Raw genomic sequence first — 15,768 nt, forward strand, 5'->3', positions numbered from 1 at the left:
AAAAAAAAAAAACTGAGGCTCCAAATATATAATTAAGAATGGCCAAAGGGGCGCCTTGGTGACTCGGTCGATTAAGCATCTGCCTTGGCTCAATTCCTGATCCCAGGGTCCTGGGACCAAACCCTGCTCAGTGGGGAGTCTGCTTCTCCCTCTCCCTCTGCCACCACCCCTCCCCCAGCTCCTGTTCTCTTCCTCTCAAATAAATAAATAAAATCTTAAAAAAAAAAAATTAAGAAGAATGGCTGGAACTTGGATTCTGTCTCATTCCAAAGCTGTTTTTCTACTGCTTGCAACACCTTCCCAAAGGCTCGTAGCCACAGGCCACCATTGACTGAGCAGCTATAATCCTTTCCCTCCCACTGCTTTTCACGGAGAACAGGATATAGTCAAGCTTCTGTGGAGATGATGGGAAGAAAATGCATTTGCAAATAACTAAGCATGAAGTAAGAACAATGAAGTAAGAACAACAAGGTGGCAAATTGTTTGAAAACTCTCAATTCTATCACCAACCTAGTTTCAGATTTTGTTATGAATGAACTCTAGGCCCCTGAAGTGAATAAGTGATCCTTAATATTATTATTCTCTCATTATTATTAATTGGTCCATAATTTTTTTTAATGCATTTGCACTATTTAAAGTTTGGAGGATTTCAGTTTACACAAACCTGTTTGGACCACTTGTCAAGGTCTGTGTCTCCCAAGTTCTGATGAGAAATAATGCAATTGCAATTACAGGCATCTCATATTCTGTAAACAGTTCGAGTTCCAAGAGTTCACCAGTTAGTTGTTTGGAATCACTGCGTATTTTCCCATTACCTAATCTAGTAATGGGTGGTTATTTCCCAAGCTGGCATTTCCTTTTTCTCTCCTCCAACCTCCACCGCCAACCCCCAAAACAACAACAAAAGAAGGAAAAGCCTGTTTCAACCAAGGTGAACAGCAACACTAAATTTTATTGGCCCAAGTTCTAGAGAATGTTGGGAAAGGGGCTTTATAATTTAATAAGGGACCACAATTCCGAGGTAAGGTTTGATTTCACACAAAGAAATGCCACTCCTGCCTGGGAGGGTGATATTGATCAGCACCTCAAAGCTTTTTCTACTTTCTAGAATCTTTTCTTTCTACATTTTTGACTCACTGTTTCTCCAGTGACAACACTTGAATGAGGGGAAAAGATAGCAGGCTCACCGTTCGAAGCCCCACCTATCTGATACCTCTTAAAATCAACAGTGAGTCTCAGAATGGTACCACCTTAACGTTCCTTCTCCAAGTGACAAATTTCCTTAGAAGTGATATTGTTCTTATCTCATTTTTGTCTACACCTAATTCCATTAATGAAAGTACTTTTATAGAATATGCAACATTTTTGAAGTGATTGCACAATTTTAAAAACTTCTTCTTCATTACTACCTTTGAGAGTATGACGTCTTTTGTCACTATTTCAACTTTATGGACAAAAAAGTGAGAATTTGAGATATTAGAGTTGCCAGAGACTTCACAAGCTGAAACGACTGTAATCTAAGCCTTCTGCACCCCAAATTGAGGGCTCTCTCTCATATTTTTTACTACTTAGTGATTTTCATTCACCCTTCTAGGTTCAAAACTCCATGAGAAAAGGGATCATTTTTTACTCTTTTATCCTTATCCCCCAGGACACTACCTGGCACTTAGTAGGTACCCCCCAAATGTTGAATAAATGAATTTTAATTATTGTTATCTTAATTATCTTAGCAATAATGTGATATATTTTATTGGTTAAAAGTGACTTTTCAAATTGTCTTCACATTATAAGATGAGTTGTCAGGACCCCCAATCTGCTGTTTCACCTGCTGATATTAGCAACCAGCCCTGCCAGAAATAGAAGGAAATGTCACAAAATAGGTAATGGCTTCATATTATTCTTCCCCGTGTTTCGTACTTAAAAAAAATAAATAAATAAAAATAAAAATGGTTCTCAAACTTGATAGGAAATTATTCAGCTACACAATAACAAAAAAATAAAAACAGTCTCAAATGTCAGAACATAACCCCTGAAGCCTGTGGCTCAGTAAGAAAAGGCTATGAAGAATTATCTTTTGGAATAAGTGACTTGACACAAAAATGAAGCTAGTTCCTACATTGCCCATTGATCCCTTAAACTGTCTTCACATCGTCATCTAGAAGATAAAGTCATATTGAACACAGCCTATAATTATCCCTACTTGGGGGTAGAATAGGAATACCTTGTGTTTCCATCTACTTTTTTAGGCACTGACTATTGAGGACAAAACCAAGGTTGACTGTCATCCCAAAGGCCATTTACAGGTGAAGGCTGCACAGCTCGGGGAGGGAAAAGCAAAAGAAAGGAAAGAGAAAGGAAAAGGAAAGAATGCGATAATAAAAAAAGAAAAAAAAAATGCTTTGCAATAGCTGTTTTCTTTCCTTCGTACGAAATGGTCTTAGCCCCGCACAGAGCCTTATGCTTTTAGTGCTAACTAATGTTCATCAAGCAGCCGATATAAGGCTAAGTGCTTCCCAAGCATGACACCATTGGAGTCAACGCTCTACAAAATTCTATAATACAACTGTTAGTATCCTGGAGCAATCCAGAACTAGTACTTGTCTATGTACACATACATTGAAATTACCTTAGCTAGGACTTGAAGGGGGTTCTCTCCCATCTAGAGATGCTCTCCTTCATCCTTATATTGTATTATGTTCCCGACCACGGGACCATGGCGGGCTACAACTAAAATTGGTAATCCTTGCTTGGGACTTGGTTGCCACCTTTCTCACCTGAATCCTATGCAACAACTTATTTGGAGTCAATGGGAATCAGGATGTGAACCACCAAGCCCTGAGAACAGTGTGCAGAGTAGGAGCCATAACGGGGGGAACCTTGGGGTAGGGGAAGGGCACAGAGAATTCTGAAATAGCAAATAGCTATGGTGTGAGTCTTGTTTCCACTAAAACTGTTTTCAAAGAAGTGATTCCGTGTATTACAACCCCATCCTCTGCCACCCCTTACCTCACTGGTACCACACCATGGCTCCCCATTAGGGATGGGTACAGAATTCAGATCTTGGTTGCCACCACCCCCCCCCCAAAGCAGATAGCCAGAGAAGGAATCTGAGCACCCTTCAGCCACCCCTCCAGCTCCCAAATCATCTTATCAGCCTTAGTAAAAGAGAGGAAAGAGATTTACCTGCTGCTATTGAGGCTGAAGCCTGAAAGTCATGTATAACTTTGAAGGACTGTAATGGTTTTAATCACAGGAATAGCATCTTTTTGACAGGCGGGACAGAGAAAAGAGCTGAACCACTCTGCAAATATTAACCAGGCTATTTTGGAGCAATGGCTATTGCCTCTGAAATCTTTCATCATGGGTCTATACTTAGAATTCAGATGAGCCTGGGGGAGGGGAACGGAGCAGTGTAAATCCCCAGTTGTTTTGAAGTTGTCCAGTAAACAGGTTAGCACCTAAACTGTCTTAAATGGAAACATTCAAACGTTTTATTTAAATTGTAGGATTCTCCCTGGAGTATTTTGTTTTAACCTGTTCTGCACACAGATTGTCCTGTTGTCCTGGTGGTGACACTTCTCAGTTTTCTTTCAAACCAGATATTCCGGAGAACACTGGCTGTGATCACATTGGGAGACTGATGCTCCATGACAGCTAAAAGTTGGATTGAGTTTCAGGAGCTACTATATATAAAGCTGGGGCGACTTATGTCACCGCACTAATTAAATGCCATCTGGGTGGTTCCTCTGGGTTTTTGAGCCCATCACCCAGTTCAAACCGAGTCAGAGGCCAAGGAGGAGAACATGATGATGGACCTTTTTGAAACTGGCTCCTATTTCTTCTACTTGGACGGGGAAAATGTTACTCTGCAGCCATTAGAAGTGGCCGAGGGCTCTCCTTTGTACCCAGGGAGTGATGGTACCTTGTCCCCCTGCCAGGACCAAATGCCCCCGGAAGCTGGGAGCGACAGCAGCGGAGAGGAGCACGTCCTGGCGCCCCCGGGCCTGCAGCCCCCCCACTGCCCGGGCCAGTGTCTGATCTGGGCTTGCAAGACCTGCAAGAGAAAATCGGCCCCCACGGACCGGCGGAAAGCTGCCACCCTGCGCGAGAGGAGGCGACTAAAGAAAATCAACGAGGCCTTCGAGGCACTGAAGCGGCGGACTGTGGCCAACCCCAACCAGAGGCTGCCCAAGGTGGAGATTCTGCGGAGTGCCATCAGCTACATCGAGCGGCTGCAGGACCTGCTCCATCAGCTGGATCAGCAGGAAAAAATGCAGGAGCTAGGGGTGGACCCCTTCAGCTACAGACCCAAGCAAGAGAATGTAAGCCCAGATGCTGCTGGGACAGGGGAATGCGCCGGCTGATTAGACGCTTTCCTCGGGGCCTTAACCTCCAGCTGCTCCGTCTCCCTTCCCAGTTCCCCTTCCTCGCCCGCCCCTCCCGCTCCCTCTCCAGTGAACCCCCAGTGACCCGTGAACTCGGGGTGCCTGCAATAGGCAGGAAATTCGTCCCCGGCCGAGGAAGTAGGGGAAACACCCCCACAGAACCTCCCCACTCCCTCCCCGGAACCGAGGTTTCTTTCCTAATCTGCGGCCTTGGTTTTTCTCCAGCTTGAGGGTGCGGATTTCCTGCGCACCTGCAGCTCCCAGTGGCCAAGTGTTTCGGATCATTCCAGGGGGCTCGTGATAACTGCCAAGGAAGGTAAAGTAAAAGGGCACTGGGCCGTGCTGGAGAATATCCCGGGAGGGGGCCTGGGGTCAAGGGAAGAAAGGGCTCGCCGGGACGGCGGGACGCGCGGGGCCGAGGTCCTCCCTACTCCCCCCACCCCCACCCCCGGGATGCTGTGCTTGAGTGTTTTTTTCTTTTTCTGAACTCAGGAGGGGCAAGCATCGATTCGTCAGCCTCGAGTAGCCTTCGATGCCTGTCTTCCATCGTGGACAGTATTTCCTCCGAGGAACGCAAACTGCCCTGCGTGGAAGAGGTGGTGGAGAAGTAGCTCGCGGCCGGAGTGTGGGATGTCCTCCCCGGCGCAGGAAGACCCCCACCCTCCCTCCTTCGCCTAATCCTGGAGCCTGGGTCACATTACATTAACATTTAGGAGCGCAGACCCAGGAGTTTATGAAAGGGAAGGAGACCTGTTCACAAAGAAACTCCTCAGAAACTGTTGTGCACGCTCAGATGAAAAAGCCTTTCGGCTTTGGGCTTTTACTTCTGGAACCGCGAGTGGCTTAGCCCTAGCAGCCTTACTCTGTGTGTGTGTGGTTAGTTGTGTAACCTCTTCCTTTGATTCCGGGGGTCCCTTTGTGCCGCGTCCAAAAGAAGTTCATTCCTGTCTGAAGCCAAGTGGGAACGTTGCCTCTAAATGTTAGTGGTATTGAATGTATTTTTTGTAAATAATCTTAGTACTTTCATTTTTTATGTAAACCTAAGAACTATTATTTTAAATGTGGAGTGACGGATTGCATATAAAATGTGCGAGGATCCTGATATTGTAATATTAAAAAATAAGTTTCTTTATGGACAAAGTTGGTCCTAATTTGATTCATCTGAGAAAATATGTTTGGGCGCAGGTGCACGTAAATAAAGAGGAGCCGTATTTTACCGAAGAAGCCACACAAGCCCATTTATTTGGGTGTGTTCTTAAAGGCTGACTGTAAGGGAAGAACATGAGTTGTTTTCCTGGGTCTGAATTAAATTGTTCACTTTTCTATCTCCTATAGACCTCACACTTGGGGCTAAAAGTGAAGAATATCCAGGAGGAATCTGCCCTTTTCTTTTTCATCAGCATCCTTTTTATGTTTTCACCGTCCTCTACCTGGAGATCTGGGCAAGATTTACTACCCCAGAGTTAACAACTGAATTTTCAGTCCAGTAAAAATCTCACTGTTGCAAGAGATAGCCACACAAAAACTTGTATCCGCCTAAAAATCTCTTCAGCTAACTGAGCCCAAATTACTCTCCCTATTTGACTTTTCAGACCGGGCCCTTCACGAAGAAGCCTTCGCAGGAGGAGCCAGGGGCTGCACGGGCCTCCCAGCCAGGTCGTTGGACCTTCCCTAGTTTTCTTGAACTAGACCGGTTAAAAGACGGGACTATCCTCCAGGCCTCGGGGGCTGGGGTTTGTTTTGCAAATAGAAAGATACAAGAAGGGAACAATTTGTCTCTGGAGGTGGGGGGGGGTGGGCTTCTTTGAAGGACAGGTTGCTTCAAGAGAGGGAAGGGTTAAATGGCTGAGGGCAAAAGACAACAACAACACACATGAAACCTCTTAGCTGGACCAAATAGCAAAGCCCCCAGAGAAGCTTGAAGCCGCAGGAGCTCCTCACAGCCAGGATTTTACAACGTGTGCCAGGTTTGTTTATCCTGTAACTTCAGGAAGGGACGACCACCAAGAATCGCTGTGGGAAGTGAAGCGGGGCAGAGGGCCAGCCGGTTCTCTGGAATCGCTACTTCTCGCTTAGGTTCTGCAAACGGCACCTTCCCTCCAACACCCCTCCCCACCCCTGACTTCTTCCTCCCTCTTTTTCCCCACAGCTGGTCCTCAGTTTACAAATGTGAAAATCAAACCGAATTCGCTATTTCCCAGCCCAACAGTCTGGACGTTCCTGTTGCACACCACGCAAATTCCAGATACCACCACAGACAGCGCCCCCTGCAGGCACGGAGCAGTATCGTGCCCCTTATCTATCTCTAAAGGCCTCATGCTGGAGTAGTAGTTACTCTGCCTTCCCAGCACTCGGATAATTCTTGTTTCTTCTAGAAGGTTTATAGAGTGCAGAAAGGTTCATAGAGAAAAACTGACATTGAAATATAATCTCTCTCAGAGATTTGAAAAAAGCAGACGGGAATGTGAGGGGCTGCAAAGGGCTGAGTTGCTGTGCGCACTGCCTACCTGGATTGAATCCGGGTTGCTCCTGTGTATTCTTGGGCTATCCCAGCTCCTCTCTTCTTCCGGGTTCCTCACTTATAAAATAATAGACAACAATAATGGTGCTTAACTCAGGGGTGTGAAGATTTCAGTGAGTTGAAGCACATAAAGGATTTAGCCAAAGCTGAACCCCAAGCACTAAATGTGGGCGCTCGTTATTTTTCATCAGTAAATCTACTTTGACCACCAAATGTTTTCTTCCACCAAAAGCCACAGTCCCTTCAAATGCAGTCTGCCTTGCAAGTGCTATTTGGGAAAAGTATTAATAACAATGAAATCAGCAGCAATATGAAAGACTCCTTCTTAGCACTTTACATATTCACTCAGAATCCTACAACTGCTTGTGTGAGAGAAACTTGTTACTTCTTCCCGGAAAGGTTTCTTTGGAAGAAAGAATTTCTTGGATTTGTAAGCAAAGAGTCAGGGCTTAGAGCAAGTAAATACCAGTGGTTTCCAGCCCCTTGGCCCGACCGCTTGTGGCCTGAAAGAGAAGCCTTTGGCAAATAAGAAAGAACATTTATGGTCTAGGACAGTTTGGCTCTCTTCAGCAATTATTTTCCAAATGTTCTTTCGCAAGAGTGATTAGCTAGCCAACTCCAAATTAGGGCAGTAGTTTAATTAAAGATAAAGTGTAGAGCATTTCAAATTATCCAATCAGAACATGTGTATGAATATGAGTATGTCTGGGTGGTGTGTATGTCCATCCATCATGCTTATTATGTATCTATGATTTTTTTTTCTTGAGAATCAATAGAGAATTTCCCTAAAATGTGTGTGTACTTATGTATGTATGTTTGTTGCTATATGCATACACATTACATATTATATATAGGATATATATAAAATAAGATATAGGTATATATGTGTGCCACAGATTCATGCCACAACTGAAATCAAATGTCATAATTAACCAGGTGAATTCATTTACTTTATGATTGCACATGTATCTATAATAAGCTCTGTACTATAAACTATTTAGCAGCAGAATGTGTTTTTTATCAATTCATGGACTTTATTTGCTTGATGGATTTTATTCAGTCTTTACAAAGCAAATCTTCTCTATCTCCCCTAGCTAGGTAACTTGAGAAATTGTTTGGAGTAAGTTGCCTATAGAGGTTTCTTCATTAAATAGAGTAAATATTTCCCAAAGACTTCATGTGACCTCCACTGCTATAGTTGACATATTAGGTTTTCCAATGAAATCCTTGGTGTGTTTGCAATTAAAATGTTTTTATTTCATATTAATGATGATAATCTCTACTAAGGCCAAAGGCAAAACAAACAGGGCCATGGAAGCAGAAAATCAAGATATAATAACTTGGTAAAGATAAGCAATTTGGGATTTAAACTGAGTCTCTTTCCCAAAGTAGCCATAAAGTTATCAAATATTTTTTTAAATGAGTTATTTTCTTTTTATATATTACTATACAAATAATTTATGAAAGATCAAATGCCAGCTTTTTCAAACTAACTTTAATCATCACACTTGAATCATTGAAATCCAACCCTAAAAATAATGGAAATTCATTTATGTCTAATGGATGGAGATAGATATAGATGATATAGATATAGATATATCAGACTCCTTCCTGTGTGTGGGGAATGGGAGCATAGTGCTGAAATTCAATGATCTCAACTACCGTTGAGACTGCCAGAGGAGTCTTGGGTTGCTAAACTGAACTCTGTCCTTACTAAGACATTTTTGACTCAAAGTTAGAATATAGCTGTTCATGCTTTTCTCTTAGTAAGCAATATTTTATATCTTTTATTTATCTCAAAATTCTCTGAGAAAGATATATTTAAATATAGTTAAGTTTGAACTTTTGAATATCTCATTTCCTAATGTAATGCATCAGTAAGTTAGGAATGACATAGTGCTTCCTCAAAGAGCCAAGCCTTCAAGACATTTCTCCAACATACCTCTCCAGTCACTCCCCAACCCTCAAAAGCAGTGTTATAAAAAGATGACTCTCAGCCCTAAAGGTTTCATTCTGAAAAAGACATTTTTTGCAAGCCTAGTTCAGAGTCAGCCTGGCTTCTGAGTTCAGAATGGCTATGCCATGTGCTGAAACAAAGATAATGCTGCAAGGACTGGCTCCTTTCTCTACTCTCAAGGCTGCTCAAAGTCCCTCCATGGGCCTTTGATCTCTCCTGGGAGTCTTCGAATCCAAGCAGAGGCCAATGTCTTCTTCAGCTGTCTTCTCCACAAATTCTTCCAGCAGCTTTGGCAGGTACTAATGTGTTTACTTAGGTGTGCCTGGTTCCCAGAGTTAATAGCAGTTTGAAATTGTTTAGCACATTGTGAAGTCATATACGATAAGCAAAAAATCCGTAGAACAGCTCCCTTTGTCCAGGAATTGATAAGGGTCTCAGATAGAAGCAGAAGCAATTGAAATGGACTCATCTTTCTATGTGTATTTGGTTTCTCCCACTGAGAGAATCACAGAAAATTTGGAGTAATGCAGAATTCCTAGGGTAGACAAAATTTACTAGGAAAGGGAGCTCTGAGCATTGTATTGCTGGTGGAGTCTGTCCATCAACACTAGGATTGTTGCCATAATACTTAAATTAAAATAGGTTCTCAAAAAAAAAAGGGGGGGGTTGGTGATTACTTAAAGGTCTATGCAGTTCAAACCTGTTGAGTCTAAACTGTAAGAAAGTCAAACATGCATTTATTTTCCTTCAAAATGTTAAGTGAAAAAATATTTTAATTATTGATATGCTCCAGGAAAACCTTAGATGGCATTCATTTATAACACCATGCGTGGCATACTGTCTTCCCTTCATCTGCCTACTGTAAGGCTTTCCTATAGTTAGTGTTGGAATGTCATTTCTAACAACGTGGTTGCTTATTAAATACTTAGGAGTTTTCTCTGCACGGAGGAAATTCACTTCTCAGGAAAGAGTGAACCACTGCTTGTATTTTTATTCTTTTGGATGAGGAACAAAAGTCAGTCTAGTCTGATTTTAAGTAAGAGCACCCAAATAATCAGGAGATGTCTCTCTCTCTCTTTAAGTGATTTTCAACTTTTTTCATTCTGCTTTGTTCAATTTCCCCACTCCAAAAAAAGTATTTTTCTCTCGAAGCTCACCCAGTTCCTCATTTTCTCTTACGCAGTTTCCTGTCGGAAAAGAGCAGCAGAATCCCTCCTGTACCGGGGGATCCCAGCCGTCTTGGAAACACTGGCTTCCTTTTCCCTTTGTATATTGTCTCTCGTTTTTGTGTGTGTTTGTTTTGTTTTGTTTGGCTCTCTCCTCCCCCTCCTCCTCACCCTCCCTCGCCCCCACCACTGACAGCGGTTTAAGTTTTGTCTCGTTTTTTTCACTGCGGCGTTTTGAGATCCTATTTTCAGCGCTTGAGTCCCAAGGGTCCTCAACCCCGGACCTCGTTTCCCCCGACCAACAAGTCCCATTAAGCCTCCGGGCGCTTGTGTTTTCGCGGCTTCTTTAGTTCCACTCGCCCGCGGCACTCTGGTAAATTTGTTTTGAGATCACCTTACCCAAGACGGCCCTAACCCCGGAGCACCGCCCTTACTGACAGAGCCTCCTGAGTGACAGCATCTCCCAGGCCCCGCGCGGAGGGAAGGGCGAGCGGCACCAGCGCGGGCGAGGGTCTGCTGCAGCGCCAAGCGTGCGCACGGAGTCGGAATGGACAAGAAAACAAACAAAATTCACTTCTAGGAGCCCGAGCTCTAAGACTCAGGATGCCCAGTTCCAACCCTGCGTGACTGGGGGCAGATTACTTTCCCCTTGAGCTTCGGTTACCGTCTTCTAAACGTGGATCTAACACACAGTCCCCCTCCCCGAGTCGTCGACCGTAGGAAATGAATGAACACTTAAGGAAGGGATGAGAACAGTGCTCGGCAAATAGAAAAATCTTAATCATTCTTGACTACACATATCCCGCGCTGAGGGATTGGGTACAGAGCACCGGAGGCGCCTGATGGAAAGAAATCAGCTGAAAGGCGAGGATAACGTCTTCCACTTAAACTTGGAAGGGCAAGTTGATTTGGGCCCAAATCATAAATCTGTGCGTCAGGTGTGTGCTGCACAATCGGAGAAAGTGAGGGAATTGCTGATGGCCGGAACCTGTGTGACTTCCTGGCTGAGATTATCTCCCCACAGTTGTATTTCAGAGGTAGCAATGTGTATGCAATTCCAATGTTTCCACCGCTGTGGATGGAGTCTAGACTCCGCCTGGGTCCTTCAAGAACTTGACTCCTTCATCTAGTGTAACCCTCAGTACCCTATTCATTTCAAAGGCATCCACTTGGTAATAGTCCTAAATAAGGTGCAGACGGATTTCCCACTGGCCAGACGATTAAGCAGCCCGTTGGTGTGAAAAAGGAGCTTGATTTTTCCAGAGGTGAGGGGTGTGGTGGTATCTTTGTCTTAGGGATGAATTAGTGTGGGAAAGGGGGCAGAGCCCTGCAGGTAGAAGCTAACCTTAGTGACTGACATTTTACCACTCCTGTTTTTCTGAACCTTCACACTGGAGAGCGGATGTCACCCTGAAAAAGTTAGAACTTCTCTGATCCCTACAGACTTGGGATCAGCCAACCAGGGTTGCTTGAGGAAAATAATTTTAGGAATAAGTAATACAAGAAAGCGCACTGCTGCCCCACCAGCCACAACGCTTCCTGGACTGGATGACTGAAGATGGTGATGAAAACACTCCCTCTTATTTTAACCGGGCCACAGCCCCTGTCTAAATCTCCAGGCTACTTAAGTCTATGTGCCTAGACCTTAAGGAATCCTTTTTCCTGTCCATGAAGAGCAGTGGCCCCTCGCATCCCCGCCCTGAGAGATCTGGAAGTAGGTTAAAGGTGGAGGAGCATTGGCAAACGCCAATTGATAGACTGATTCTTACGTAAATGGCAGCCCTCTCTTCTCTCCTACCCACCAAAGTTCCACAGACCCTAATGCGATTACTTTTCTGGAAGGCTTTTGTCACCAAAGTGTGTGAAGTTACTCAAGGTTTGAGCTGGAAATTTTACACGAGCCGAGAAGGATTGCTGTGCTGGCAGCTGGGACGCATCTGTAACGGTGTTAGCTCGCCTGAAAGCAGAAAATTAGCGACCCCAAAGCCCAGCTTGGCTGTTTAGTCTGTCGAAATGGCAGGGCGGAGCAGAAAGGGGAGAAAGGAAACTCGCCCCTGGAAAGAGAGGTCGCCGTCTAAAACTCAGTTTCTTCCTGTACAAATCACAGAGGTGCAGTCAGCACGGAACTGCCAGATCTGTACCAGGTCTAGCAAAGGCCTAGTACAAGGGCAGAGGCGCTCAGTAAACGTGTGCAGAAGGGGAAGGGAAGCGAGGATGGTTCGCATCACCTGGCCCTGGAGCCCACCTCCTTTTAGATAAGCAGAACTCAGAGTGAGCCCTGTCTTGGGGAAAAAGGACCCTCCCTGCCCATCCTCCAACAACGCAGTGACCAGCTGACCAGAGCAAAATAGATTTTTAAAAATCCAGATTCACTCCATGATTCAAAGTGTTGCTTCAAAGTTTTTAGCAACCGTTATTCGATCCACTGACTAAAAAAAATCCCAAGATAATTAAAGTTCATGTAGAAGAGAAACAAACCAAAAAATAAGCTAATTCCTCATGTCCAAGATTGGGAAGACAGGTCGGCTTTTGGTTTCAGCTTATAGTAGGGTGTGTGTGTGTGTGTGTGTGTGTGTGTGTGTGTGTGTGTTTTAATATTTTTTTATGTGTGAGCAATCCCAAAAGGTTGGATGGACTTCGTCCCTTTGTCTCTACCACTCTTTAAGTGATCCCTTGGTTTAGGTAACCTAGAGAGTGCGAGTAAGCGGGTCGGATCCCCCGCCCCAGCAGAAATGCCGTAAAACCATTAGCGTCAAAAGGGGCTGTAAACAGCAAATTGTCTCTAGAGGAAAGGCGGAGGTTCGCCCAGACAGCCCCTGCGGGGGTTGTGGTGGGATATGCTAATAGTGCCTGGCCACTGGGGCCGGCCTCCCTCCCCCAAGAATATATAAAGAGCCCCAACCCCAGCACACCCGACCCAGGCCGCTAGGCGTTTGCCCTTGTTAATTACCGGAGAAACCGACCAGGGAGCTCCGCCCGGGGATTCACTGGCCCACAGCGGCGCCAGGCTCCGTCTATCCCCTGTATCTCTCGCAGCTGTCCAGGTGCACCACTTGCTTCACCGCAAAAGATGGAAATGATGGACGGCTGCCAGTTCTCGCCTTCTGAATACTTCTATGACGGCTCCTGCATCCCGTCCCCTGAGGGCGAGTTCGGGGATGAGTTTGAGCCAAGAGGAGCTGCCTTCGGGGCGCACAAACCAGAGCTGCAAGGCTCAGACGAGGATGAGCACGTGCGAGCACCTACAGGCCACCACCAGGCTGGACACTGTCTCATGTGGGCTTGCAAAGCATGCAAGAGAAAGTCGACCACCATGGATCGGCGGAAGGCGGCCACCATGCGTGAGAGGAGACGCCTGAAGAAGGTCAACCAGGCTTTCGAGACGCTCAAGAGGTGCACCACGACCAACCCCAACCAGAGGCTGCCCAAGGTGGAGATCCTCAGGAATGCCATCCGCTACATCGAGAGCCTGCAGGAGCTGCTGAGGGAGCAGGTGGAGAACTACTACAGCCTGCCAGGACAGAGCTGCTCGGAGCCCACCAGCCCCACCTCCAACTGCTCTGACGGCATGGTAAGAGATAGCGCTGGTCACCCCAGTCTTTTCCAAAAATTCTTACATCTCATTTAAACTAGGAGTGGCAACGAAATATTCAATAGTTACTGCTTGGTAGTTTGGGGGGGGTGCTAGAGAAGGGGTGCCACAATTAGAAAGATGCCAGGAAACAGCTGTTGAACAGGATTTTAGTTTGACTTCTTCCCAGGTTCCAGGTGAACATTGCAGGAGAGAGTTGTCATATGAGACAGGTGGCTGCAAATGATCAATAACATGGCCCCCATCTCTGCGTTACTGAGGCCTGGCTGGAAAAGGATATTGATGCATTCTTTTTGGAGGGCATTTGCCCCATCGTTGCCAGGTTTTAATGTGTTTTTGCCCTGGGAAAGTATTCTCTCCCTGAATTAGTGTGGCTTCCTTCTACTCCAATCCATTTTGCATGGTTAACCCAATGCACATTGCTGCTGAATTCCACCCCCGCCCTCTTCCCTTTGCCGCTGCTCTCCTCTTCTTCAAGCACAGAGATTGACCTCAGTGCCCTTACAATTTGGCGAGGTCCAATCCTTCCTAAATCGAGGCAATGAAGGTGATGGAGAGTGGTCAATGCATGAAGCTAGCGGTCAAGCCCAGCACCACCCTAGTTCAGAGCATCTTTTTGCCAAGACCTGAAAACAAACTTCCTTTGTGTCTTGTATTATAGCCTGAATGTAACAGTCCGGTCTGGTCCAGAAAAAGCAGCAGTTTTGAGAGCATCTACTGCCCTGATATGCCAAATGGTAAGAACTGATGACTTCAGAGGAATTTCAAAATCAGTTCAACTTCACAGTTGAGCCTGTCAAAGCAGAGTCTGGTTTTCCAGGCTGTATTGGGGAAGGGAATAGAAGAGAGGATTCCTATGGAGGGTGTTTGGTGCAGCAAAATAGGCACACATCTTTTGTTCAAAATCCCCCTAACAGATGCACACATATGCACTTTTGCTTGAAATTTTACGAAAGGGCTTCTCCACTCCCTGTTCACCCCCGTGAATTGCTAGATATTTGTTGCAAATTTCTACAACAGGCTTTCTGTGACCACCTGACCTCTGGATGTCAAAGTTGCTGACCTATGGTTTAAGAGGCCACATAAGCAAGTCTCTCTATTTGGGATTTTTTTTTTTTAATGGTTTTCTCCTTGTATTCTTAGTATATGCCACAGATAAAAGCTCCTTATCCAGCTTGGATTGTTTATCCAGCATAGTGGATCGAATCGCCAACTCAGAGCAGCCTGGATTGCCTCTCCAGGACCCGGCCTCTCTCTCCCCTGTTGCCAGCACGGATTCACAGCCTGCAACTCCAGGGGCCTCTAATTCCAGGCTCATCTATCATGTGCTATGAACTGAAAATCTAGTCTAGATGAGTTCTACAAGGAGGGCTTACTACACAGGAGGAAGGAAGCCCCAAAAGTTCAAAAGCAAAACAACTTGTACATAAAGATTTCCTTTCAGTTGTAAATTTGTAAATATTATCTTGCCACTTTATACGGAAAGTGTATTTAACTCAAAAGTCACCGTTGTGATTATACTTTATTTCTTTTCTCCTCCACTTCCTCCTCCTTCTTCTTTACCTCCTTATTGCTTTAGATATATAGTTCCAATAATATTCTTTCTGATAGGGGGCAATTTATTGAAGGTAGCTTGTTGCAATGCTTAACTTATATTTTTTAATAAATATTGCTTATCAAAATATTATGTCTGATGTTAGATCTTTATTTTTTTTTTCTTTAAAACATTAGAACAGCCAGAAATCAGTTACAGGAAACTTTAAATATATTTAACTTTTGTTTTTCTATTAACTCTTTGGAGATATTGTATTAAGTAAACACATAACAATACTGCCTAATGGTATTTTTTTTTATCTTTGCTTGTAAGGAATGCCTCTTTTTTGTGTAAGCACAAAATAATACTTTGTGGATAATTTCAAGATATAAGAAATTTTGGAAATTCCACCATAAATAAAATTGTTCAGATGAAAGAAATATTTTGGTTTATGTTTTTAAAAAAAGAACACTCCTAATGGAATTAGCGGTCACTGACACAAAATTTTTAACATGGGGCTGAAAATAACAAAATAGTTGGCTTTGTAGATACATGTGAATGTTTGCCATCTCATGGACACAGTTTAGGTCCTGTTGTGACAAAAGAAGAGAAC

At 44.4% G+C, this 15,768-nt stretch overlaps 2 protein-coding genes across 2 annotated transcripts; both read left to right on the forward strand.

The window, feature by feature from the left end:
• Positions 1-3,739: 3,739 nt before the first annotated feature.
• Positions 3,740-5,609, forward strand: MYF6 (myogenic factor 6). The gene is made up of 3 exons (XM_059183635.1): positions 3,740-4,322; positions 4,611-4,701; positions 4,878-5,609. Exons 1-3 carry the CDS (start codon positions 3,804-3,806, stop codon positions 4,994-4,996), a joined length of 729 nt encoding a protein of 242 aa, XP_059039618.1. The 5' UTR covers positions 3,740-3,803; the 3' UTR covers positions 4,997-5,609.
• A 7,478-nt stretch (positions 5,610-13,087) lies between these two features.
• Positions 13,088-14,955, forward strand: MYF5 (myogenic factor 5). The gene is made up of 3 exons (XM_059183636.1): positions 13,088-13,600; positions 14,283-14,358; positions 14,765-14,955. Exons 1-3 carry the CDS (start codon positions 13,100-13,102, stop codon positions 14,953-14,955), a joined length of 768 nt encoding a protein of 255 aa, XP_059039619.1. The 5' UTR covers positions 13,088-13,099.
• The last annotated feature ends 813 nt before the right edge of the window (positions 14,956-15,768 follow it).

This window comes from Mustela lutreola, chromosome 8 (genome assembly GCF_030435805.1).
Source record: "Mustela lutreola isolate mMusLut2 chromosome 8, mMusLut2.pri, whole genome shotgun sequence".
NCBI lineage: Eukaryota > Metazoa > Chordata > Mammalia > Carnivora > Mustelidae > Mustela > Mustela lutreola.

What these genes read in the sequence shown, in the direction of transcription:
- MYF6 (XM_059183635.1), top strand. Translation starts at nt 3,804, where the DNA reads ATGATGATGGACCTTTTTGAAACTGGCTCCTATTTCTTCTACTTGGAC. An exon ending in ACAGACCCAAGCAAGAGAAT is followed by an intron (nt 4,323 to 4,610) that starts GTAAGCCCAGAT and finishes GTTTTTCTCCAG; the next exon opens with CTTGAGGGTGCGGATTTCCT. An exon ending in CGTGATAACTGCCAAGGAAG is followed by an intron (nt 4,702 to 4,877) that starts GTAAAGTAAAAG and finishes TTCTGAACTCAG; the next exon opens with GAGGGGCAAGCATCGATTCG.
- MYF5 (XM_059183636.1), top strand. Translation starts at nt 13,100, where the DNA reads ATGGAAATGATGGACGGCTGCCAGTTCTCGCCTTCTGAATACTTCTAT. An exon ending in CCAACTGCTCTGACGGCATG is followed by an intron (nt 13,601 to 14,282) that starts GTAAGAGATAGC and finishes CTTGTATTATAG; the next exon opens with CCTGAATGTAACAGTCCGGT. An exon ending in CTGCCCTGATATGCCAAATG is followed by an intron (nt 14,359 to 14,764) that starts GTAAGAACTGAT and finishes TTGTATTCTTAG; the next exon opens with TATATGCCACAGATAAAAGC.